Genomic DNA, 9,791 nt, shown 5'->3' on the forward strand with positions numbered 1-9,791 from the left:
AATTATTCAGTAACTGAGTGTAAACGCAGCGACCACTCTCATGTGAAAGGGCAGAGGCAGTGAAGAACCTGTGGAGCAGGAGTTTCACCCCTTTCTGCTGTGTCTTGGTGAGTTTATGAACGTATGTAAGCGCGGCTATGCTGTTAGCCATGCAGTTAGCCATGTTGTCGTCCGTGTGGAGCTCGGTGGGAAAACCCATGGCTCTGTTAGTGAACCGGCTTGATTTACTGTTACTGTGTGCACCAGAAGCATAATAACAGGTCACATGTTGCCGTGAGGTCAGATGAGGTCAGATTTATTCAGATGCTAAATGTTGTTATATGCTTATGTTATGTTATTTTCTGATGTATAGCACGGTTTTTATTTAATGTTCATGTTAAAATAAGCTATCTATTCAATTTATATACATGTATGGAGTATACAGTGTGTGTACTTAGAGCATACAATTTATTGAGGATGTTTGATGTGATGTTGTCAGGCAAATGATCTAAAAGACAGAGGACTGACCATAACTCATGGGAAAATTCTTTCATAATTGTTAAAAATTAACGTTAGAAAATATTCATATATAATATGTAAGTTTAGGAAGGAAAACACATTTTATCATTCATTGTATTGTGTGACAGTGACAGTTATATGATTTATATGTAGATTTATATGGCCATAAACAAGATTTCTATGGAGCTATATAGTGATAGTCCTGTTCTGTACAGGCTAGGTTTTTCAGAGATCCCTGAATCTACGGATAGATGTTCTCCTTGACGAAGGAGATGGCGAGCCCCCAGTGAGACTTCCTTGGAGTGACAAGATTTTGCGTACCAGGGGGGAGACCACCTCTTGGTCCATCGTGAGAGTTACATTTTCCTGTTAATTAATAAACACAGGCTATGATCTAAAGCCGTTCACTTCTCCTGTGACTTGGTGACCCTCTTTCTGACGTTTGGAGGGAGCGGAAGTAGTGGCTGTTCCGGTGGCTTCTTTGCCTACAGACTTCGCACTTGAACCTAAATCGCACCTTGGCCGGGTCTTTCTTAGGTTGAAACCTTTCCTGATATCCGCCAGAAGGTTGTCGATGATGCAGCCATCATTCTGTGGTTCAAAGCCTTTCTTGACTGAAAAAGAAGAGTACAAAGATAGTGTAAAATTACAGCTTTGTGAGAACTTTTCAGTACAGAGAAAGAACAAGCTATTCATAACTTACTATTTTTTTCCATTCTCTCCTTTTTGTCTCTTGGACTCTTCCTCTGCCAGCTGCTTCCTTCTCTTCTCAGCCTTGGCTGCTTGTTCTTTCCTGGTTTTGTTTTCCTGTTATTATGAAATAAAGGATGTCTCTCACTGCCCAAGCACAAAATCCAGCAATTTTTCTCTGTATCATTTCAGCATATGAAATAATAAGATCTTTCAGTTTTTCTGCAGTGCATTGATACACATGCTGCATACAAAACACGACACCCACACACATTCAACAACCAAGCATGCAAGTAGAAAATGTAGTCCCATGATGTTTAAACAGCCACCCTTACCTTGAGTGCCTTTATGAAAAGACCTCGGAATGTACTGATGGTGCTGAAGAGTTCCTCCAGTGACAGCTGACTAGAGTCTTCACACAAAGAAGCAAGGTCACTCCGCTTCATCTGAATCTCAGTGAATTTCTCACTCAGAGTTTCACATGCCAGCAGATTTTCCTGTGACAGATGAAGACAAAAGATGAGAATTCACAACAATACAGAGTAATCCATTTAGTAGAGAAAATCTTACCTGTAGAAGTTTTGCATACTGCTCCTTCACTTCTGCCACAGAGTTAGAGACTTTCTTGGCCGTCTCATTCAATCGTTTTAGTAAGGCACTGGTTTCCAACTGAACCGATTCCAGATTAACTCTGAGAACAAAGTGCATTGTCATTTGTGTTTTACTAATCTGCTGACAACAAATAAAAAACAAACAAACATTTGTTTGTGGGGATGTGAATGAGTTCTGTACCCTGCTGCTTTTTCACATATCTCTACATCATCTGGCAGTGCTAGCAGCTCCGGGTGGTTCGCTCTGCTTCCTTTGCAAAACAAGCCAAGCAGTTGGTAATTAACAAGTTCATGACGGAGGGGGAATACAGCTATGGCAGCTGTTAGCCAGTCAGCGTACCTCCAAGATATGATGAAGCAGCGTAATGCGGCTCTTGTTGGCCTTGGTCTCCGTTAGCTTCAGCAGAGAGCTGAGCTTGAACCCTTCAGCGTTCCCTGTGTGACTTCCCTGGAAGTAAACCAGCTATTAAAAATGCAAACTCTGTTTAAATGACAGAAACAAATGACAGATGAGAGGGGTTCTTACGTAGTTGAGAAAATTTCCCACGTCGAGGATGAGCAGAAACGGGGCATAAGTGTGCTCACTCTGAGAGCTGAAAAAAATGCATAAACATTGTTAAGTTGAATATATATATATATATATATATATATATATATATATATATATATATATATGTACAATACAGGACAGCATGCATGTGCACTACAGATGGAGGGTCTGATATTTACTTACACTGGCAAGCCTCCTCAACCAGCTTGACTTTAGGTTTGAGCATGTCCAACACCGAGGCAGTCTCCTCACACAACATCATGCACTCATTCTCAACTGATAACTATGGAGTCAAGCAAGTGTGCAAAGTAAGTGCATTGGATTGACAGGATCACATAAAGAGCATATAAACAATAACTACAGTTACCATGACACACTATGAAGGGAGGTGTAGAAGCGGTCAACATTTGCCAACTTGTCTCTTTCTCCTTGGAAGGACTTCAAGTTTTCAATCTACATCAAGACAGTGAGTCAGACATTCAAATAAGTTTCAAGTGGGCTGATGAGGGTGGAAAGGCTCTCTTTATAAGGATGCAGAAGTGTTAATAGTACAAACCTCATGCTTCTCTGGTAAGAGCTTTAGAAGCTGTTTTAGCACCTCTACATCAAACTTGGTCCGGTCACCATTCTGGATCATGGCTACAAATTCCTCATTTGTGCTGGACTCAGAATAAAAGTAAAGTATTGATCAGTGAAAAAAATGTGAAACTATAAAGAAACAAACACAATAAAGTGTGATGTCTCCCATTTGAACTGCTTTAAAAATATGTTCAAATTCAAGTTTTTCTTTGGATCAATAAAGTAATCTATAAGAAAAAAAGAGAGGAACGATAGATGTATTGATTGTTCAGTAATCAGCTGTGAGTGCTGCAGCTCTGAGGAGCACTGTCGAGTGTTGACCAAGCACACCTCTTTAGGCTCCTTCTTGACAGGCAGCTGCCCCCTTGTCTTTGTGCTCGGTCACTGGGAGACAGAACAGCTGTTCGATACTGCTGTAGTCCGGCTTGGGAGGAGGTGGCTCTTTCTGAACTGAGGCCCACATGGAGTGACCATCTGTGTAAAAAGAGGAAGAAAGTAACCCGTCATCAGCTCGTGTGGTTCCATTTGTCATCACCATCATTCCAAATCCTCTAACATGAGGAAATCCTCTGCAAAGCCCAGACTAAATAACAGCCAAGAGTGGAGAAAGGACCACCTGGGAAAAACAAAACATCTCCACTTACCAGTAACAGAACGTAGTTTCTGCCAGTTGAGTTTTTTCATCCGCAGGGTGGGGCACCGACCTGCCTTTGTGGGTGCACCGCACCCCAACGCCTGGCTGCTCTGAGACACAATCATGCCTGGAGGAGGTGGCATGCCGGGGAAGGGAGGAGGAGGTGGAGGTCCAGCGTCCTTGCCCGGTAAAGGCGGAGGCGGTGGGGGTCCAGCGCCCATACCCGGTAAAGGCGGAGGCGGTGGGGGTCCGGCGCCCATACCTGGTAAAGAGGCGGTGCGGGTCCAGCGCCCATACCTAGTAAGGGAGGTGGTGGTGGCGCCATTCCTGGCAAGGGATGAGGACCACCAATCCCTCCAGGTAACGGTGGAGGAGGTGGTGGTGGCGGTGGAGGAGCAGCACACACTGGCTTCTGAGAGGATTATGTTGTCTCTGGTTTGTCTGTGTCTTCTTGGTCCAGGCCAGTCTGCACAGCCTTGTGAACTCTGACCACCGCTCCGTCCAATTCATAGTGATCCACACTGGTTTTCCCGGTTTTCACGGTTGTGACAGTGAGTGATGAGCATGAACAAACACAATGCTCTGAAAAAGGTCATATAAAGAGCCAGACTAAAAAGAAATGCACACAGGTCCCCAATCTCGCTTTTTTCTGCACGTTAGGAGCTTTTTAAACTACACAGCAGCTTGCAAATGGCTTGGAGGACTCTTTCTTTTCAGGAACAGCATTTCACAGTGAACAGAAGTAATGACTTGTGAAAAATCCGACAAATTGGACTTGAATCCACTCTGTTGAGTCAAGGTAAAACAAGGCTTTTCTTTTCTCACATTTTCTGGCAAGACACTTGTCGGCTATGACTACAGCATTTCAGTCCTGCTGCCAGTGTGCGAGTGTTACCGTGGCAGCGAGCAGCCAGACAATGGGGTTTTACAATAGGCCTTCTCAATACTCTTCAAAGAGCTGTGTTCATAGATGGAATGTGCCCCTGCCCCCTTTCAGGCTAATAAGAGTGATGCCCAGCAATCCTTTTCAAAACATGATTGTGTTTTCACTTTCAGTGGGAGGAGAGAACAAAAGTCGCAAGTTGACGCCTGTAATCTGGAGATAATTCACAGTCATGAACACTTGACATGATGATAGTGTGACTTAAGATGCACTGTCTGAGAATTTTGTCAAACGGGTCCTCATTCCTGCAAATCCTCAGTTATGACTATGACACTAAGAAACAGGCTGGGTGTGTGACGCCCCAGCACGGCTCAGGAATTTATCAGAGGGAAGGAAAGGACTTTCCTGGGACAGGAAGCATGGCTTATGATAAACATGCTACTGAGACAAGCTGAAGTTTCTCTTTCAAAATTTCAGTTTTATAACTGAGGAATTCATTCCGAGTGTTCAACCTTAAGCAGCATAATCAGAATGCAGCATTTGCACATTCCTTTGTGCGATCCTCCTCAAACATAAGCAACTTTCATTTGTCGACCTTGTCTGCCAGAGCTCCCACATGTACCACTAATAGCAGGCTGATTCACTGCACACAGGACAAACCTACTCATCCATCCTCTGGTAAAGCCGCCCACACAGCAGCCCACTGCCACTGTACCGCATCAACACTTAGGAACATGTCCAATCAGTCATTTCCTTTGAGACATATGGAAAGCTTGTGCATGGGAATACATGTGATTTACATACATTTCAAAAGCTCATTGTTTAAATAGATTCAGAGGAGAATACTTGTTGCCAAACCAGGTTTGACCCTTCGGACACTAAGATAACAGTTATCTTGGAAAACTTGCTTGTTGCTTGGAAGTGCTATGCGCACTTAGAAACCTTTTGCAGTATCTGCAAAATGCTCATTGCAACACAGAGCATCTGGTGCTCGTTTAACTCACATCCTCTCCACCCCTTTCTGCTGTTGCAGGGAGTGATCGAAAAGCCCGCATGCCTGCACAAGCACATTTTGTACATGAATTGCTGTATTGTTTTCTTTATCTCTAGGAATTCCAAACGGATCTGTATCAACAGCCCGCATGGTCCAAACCATTAAAAAGATCCCGCAGTTTAAATGTTTCCCTCCTTCATACTATAAGGCAGCAAGGTTTGCAGGAACAGCCCGTTACTACCTCCAGGATGGATCGACATGACTGCTGTCACTTTGCCAGTCTCCATCACGCACTGGCTCGTTATTAATAAGCACCTGAAACAGCGACATTAACAGTGCGTCTCTGCTACTTTGCGCTGCGATTCCCCCTTCTACATTCCAGGAGACATAACGGGACTACAGTACAGTCACCTCTCTGTGGCAGGAAAACAAGGCGCCAGAAATCCCAATGATCGCTTCTCAGTGGCTGCTGCACCATTATAAAATCACCTACATGATGCCTTACCTGGTGTTATCCCAGAAATAAACACTTGAAGAATCGCGTCCTCTGATGTCTTCAGGTGAAGGTGCTCCTCCCAGCCATCCAGGCAACCTTTTTCTCTCTCTCTCTGACTACAGATGAGATGTGGATGGACCCTCTGATATGTGCGGCTCCGTGTGGCGGGTCAGATCCTGGAAGCCTGTGATATGTGCATGATACAGCTTTCAAATCGCTACGGCCCCTGAGCTTTCACTCACTTGTGACAGACTTATAGTGAAGTAGCAGCAGTATTTCTAAGCTCAAACATCCGGTCTGAACTTTCAGAATAAAACGCAGGAGTATGCCATTAAGTACCTCTTAATGCATTGCGTAACTGCAAAGATGATTTTTTTAAAAATACAATAAAACATCTGTTACGCAAATTTGTACATTATCAAAAAGTCAGGATCAAAAGAGAACAAACGGCTGCAGCACTTGGTGTTGCTGAAAATTATTATCCACTTTTCCCTCAGAGAGTTTTCATGCAGAGCTTTATATTTTAAAGTTATAACTGTTGAAAGCTTCTTTTACCGCCACACTGCTCTGCTGCCTTGCGCAAGTTTTTTTATTCGTTTTATTTTGAAACCAGAAAGGCTTCATTTCCGGTTATGTCTCTCGGTTTTTGTAACTTGAAGCTGTTTGTGATGCTGGGTGCAGCTACTGGTGCGGCCCTCCTCCCACACTCATCCATCCCATCAGCCCAGGACCTGACCTCGGGCGGACAGTATACAGCTGCTGGTAGGGAAATAAACTAATTCTCCAAACCAGTCAGCGACTATTGACAGCACAATGCAGTGCAGGCTGCAATCGGATTACACCGAGATAATGTGGTTAAACTGAAGGCACAGTGCCCCAGACTTCAAGAGCTTTTGCTGCCTTAAAGAACTGTGTGTGGTAATTGTTTTTTTCCCCTCTGAGGTGCTCTCATTGACTTTTAACCTAAATTCAGATTCAAGAATCCAGACTTTATTTACAGACACCTACCCCACTTCACATAGGGTTTAAGAATATATTACTGTCTTATTATTTTTCAGCAAAATACATTTTGACCCACTGCTGAAGTTCATTAATGATAATGATGGGTAAAAGCTGCACAACGAAACTCTGACACTCTACATCAGCTCTTATCATCCCCTTCCTGACCTTGGGCTATTTAGCTTGTTAGGATGTAACAGCCTGCCAAAAAAGAAGAAAATGTTGTTTTACTGTTCTTGGTCCCCTTATGTTTTTTGTGTGATGCTTCTATTAGGAGACCACTGAACTCAAGTTACAGCAACAGACTTGGACATGGAGCTGAGCCTTCAAGCTCTCACAGAGAAAAGGATGATCACACGTGAGACTGCTTTGTTCAAACAAAAGCTGCTGAACAAATATGAGGAACTCATCATGAATAGCCGAGCTTGTAAAACAGGATCGTGATATACATCAGATGGAATCACACACTTTAAAGTTAAGGTCAACATCATTGTCATGTTGCCATTTATTGTTCTGTGTATACACACAGTGTCAGCCTTAAGCTATACAACCCTCAACCCCGGGCGGCCATTCTTATCTGTGATTTCTGCCTGATTAACTTATACTGTGTTTATTATAAGTATCACTGAACGGGACAAGAACAAACTAATCAAAAGGGCTCTGTTCAAGGCTGTACTTTGGACTCAGTGGGTGAAAGGAGGATGTTAAGCAAAGGAGCGCTAGTGTGTCCACACAATAAATGTTCCATGGTTCTAATAGCTTGATAGGCAAACCATCAAGCATCCAGACCAACTCCTCACACCCTTGGTGGGGACTGTCAGTAGCTCCTTCAGCAGCTGTGCTGCATCCAGTTCAAGAAGAAACGCTACAGAAGGCCCTTAGTCCCAACATATAACATCAGTGTGTCATTGGACTGCTGCTACACCGGTAGGGCCACCTACATCCTCAGAACATCTGAATCTTGTTCGTCTTCATGTTTGTACATTATAACCAAAACTAGAAATACACTTTCTCTCTGTGCAATACTGCCCTCATCCATAGATATCATATTCTATTAGATCATTTGTACTGTCTTGTCCTGTAATGGTTGCTGCTGTAACAACTAAGGCATCCTGGAGAGAAAATAAATAAATAAACAAATACATAAATAAATCTGTCAGCAGGAGCATCCTGAGAAGAAGAGTTTTTTCTTCATTCCTAATATTCCTAATTATTCCAAATAACAAAAAAATTCACATCTGGAAATACAAAACATGAAAACTTTTGTTTCATTTCTAAAAAAAAACATTTCATAATCGTATTCAAATTAAAGTGATTTAATTCTAAAAAAATTACTGATTTTAAACAAGTGTCACCCCGGTTGAGACACTATACCAGGAACTAAGTCCACAGAGGGAAAAATATAGATAAAAAAAACCCAAAACACCCACACAAAACTAATGGTAAGGGGTTAAAATGTTTCAACAGTAGCACCTGGTTTTTCAGCTTTCTGTCTGTTTATACAATTAAAATTGGCACAAGGTGTCTGCCAGACAATTAAGAAAAGCTAAACACTTAATAAACACAGGCTCTAAAAGTAAACAAAGGTGGAGCCTAGTTGCCCAGATATTAAACACACGATGTGTTCGTGCCTGTAAAAGCTGACTGTGTGTTCAGGAGGCTCAGATGACACACACACACACACACACACACACACACACACACACACACACTGACACACACACACACTGACACACACACACACTGACACACACACTGTGACTGACTCTCAGGCCAGCTGCTGTGGCTGCTCTGTTACAGAGAAATAATCCCAGAGTTCAGTCTGATTTACAGTCACTTTATTCATAAGCATGAGGTCATTTAACATGAGCCGAGACCACTTCAGGGTCAGTGGAGCTGAATACTGGATTCTGATTGGTCAGTTGCGTTCTGCCACCTCTTCTTTCTGATAAACAGAGGATCCTGACCAATCTGTGAAGTTATGATATTGAGGATGTGTTTACAGCAGTGATTCCAGATTCAACCCCCCAACCTGCATATGGCTGAACAGCTGTACTTCCTGTTTCCTGTCAACAGGTGTCCTTCAGTCCAACCAGACGAGCGCTCTCCTCCCATACACACACACACTCTGACACACACACACTCTTAACCTCCTGTGTTTCGTGTCGCTGGTGTGCTGTGATGTTTTACCCATGATGCTGCTGGGTTTGTGGCTTTCAGGGCTGCAGTCAGACGTTCAGTGATTGGCTGCAGGAGAACTCCCTGACCATCATCGCCATGGACGTCGCCCTGCTGTTACTGCAGGTAGTAACACTGCACTGCCTGCAGAGGGCGCAAACACGCCTTTGTCACAGTCTGAGGGTTTGTGTGTGTCTTCACTGAGTCACCAGCAGATCACTTTGACGTGTCAGCACTTCCTGTCTGCTTCTGATTGGATGGTTTTGAATCAACATGGCGGCCTGTTTGTGGTTATATGACATAAATATTATTAAGGGTGAAGAAGAAGGAAGATCAGCGCAGCTCTGTATCTGTTAGTAGATGAGGTACTGAGGTAGGTACTGAGACCAAGCAGCATAAACTGCAGTTCCTCCAGTGTCCACTAGAGGCTGTCTCATACAGTGAGTCTGGACGGTAACTTATGTTACTCTAGCTCCATCACACTGAGTGTTTCCGCCTCTCTGCAGGTGGCGCTGTTCGTCATGGCGGAGTATCTGTACCGTGCATTTGGAGAAGGCCGCGCTCTGAAACGGACCGATCTGCTGGCTGGCAGAGACCACACCCCCACCGATGACCTGGGGGAGCTGAACTACGCCTACCATGACCAGGTTGGAGCTTACATGACCCCCATCACCTGCCT

At 43.7% G+C, this 9,791-nt stretch overlaps 1 protein-coding gene and 2 pseudogenes across 1 annotated transcript; all 3 read right to left on the minus strand.

Annotated features, from left to right (window-relative positions):
* LOC114427185 (inverted formin-2-like) overlaps positions 1-6,207 on the minus strand; it is a 50,045-nt pseudogene extending 43,838 nt beyond the window's left edge.
* Positions 1,097-3,144, minus strand: LOC114427774 (inverted formin-2-like; annotated as a pseudogene).
* Positions 3,263-3,956, minus strand: LOC114427775 (inverted formin-2-like). The gene is made up of 2 exons (XM_028395991.1): positions 3,573-3,956; positions 3,263-3,402 (listed from the first exon to the last, which is right to left on the minus strand). The coding sequence occupies exons 1-2, from the start codon at positions 3,820-3,822 to the stop codon at positions 3,263-3,265; spliced, it is 390 nt and encodes a 129-aa protein (XP_028251792.1). The 5' UTR covers positions 3,823-3,956.
* Positions 6,208-9,791: the final 3,584 nt, after the last annotated feature.

The sequence above is a fragment of the Parambassis ranga genome, chromosome 22, assembly GCF_900634625.1.
Source record: "Parambassis ranga chromosome 22, fParRan2.1, whole genome shotgun sequence".
Classification (NCBI taxonomy): Eukaryota; Metazoa; Chordata; class Actinopteri; family Ambassidae; genus Parambassis; species Parambassis ranga.

Excerpts from the sequence above, each read along its gene's own strand:
- LOC114427775 (XM_028395991.1), bottom strand. The coding sequence starts at position 3,822 with ATGGGCGCCGGACCCCCACCGCCTCCGCCTTTACCGGGTATGGGCGCT. Across the intron at positions 3,403-3,572 it reads GAAACTACGTTCTGTTACTG|ATGGTCACTCCATGTGGGCC; the intron begins GTAAGTGGAGAT and ends CTTTTTACACAG.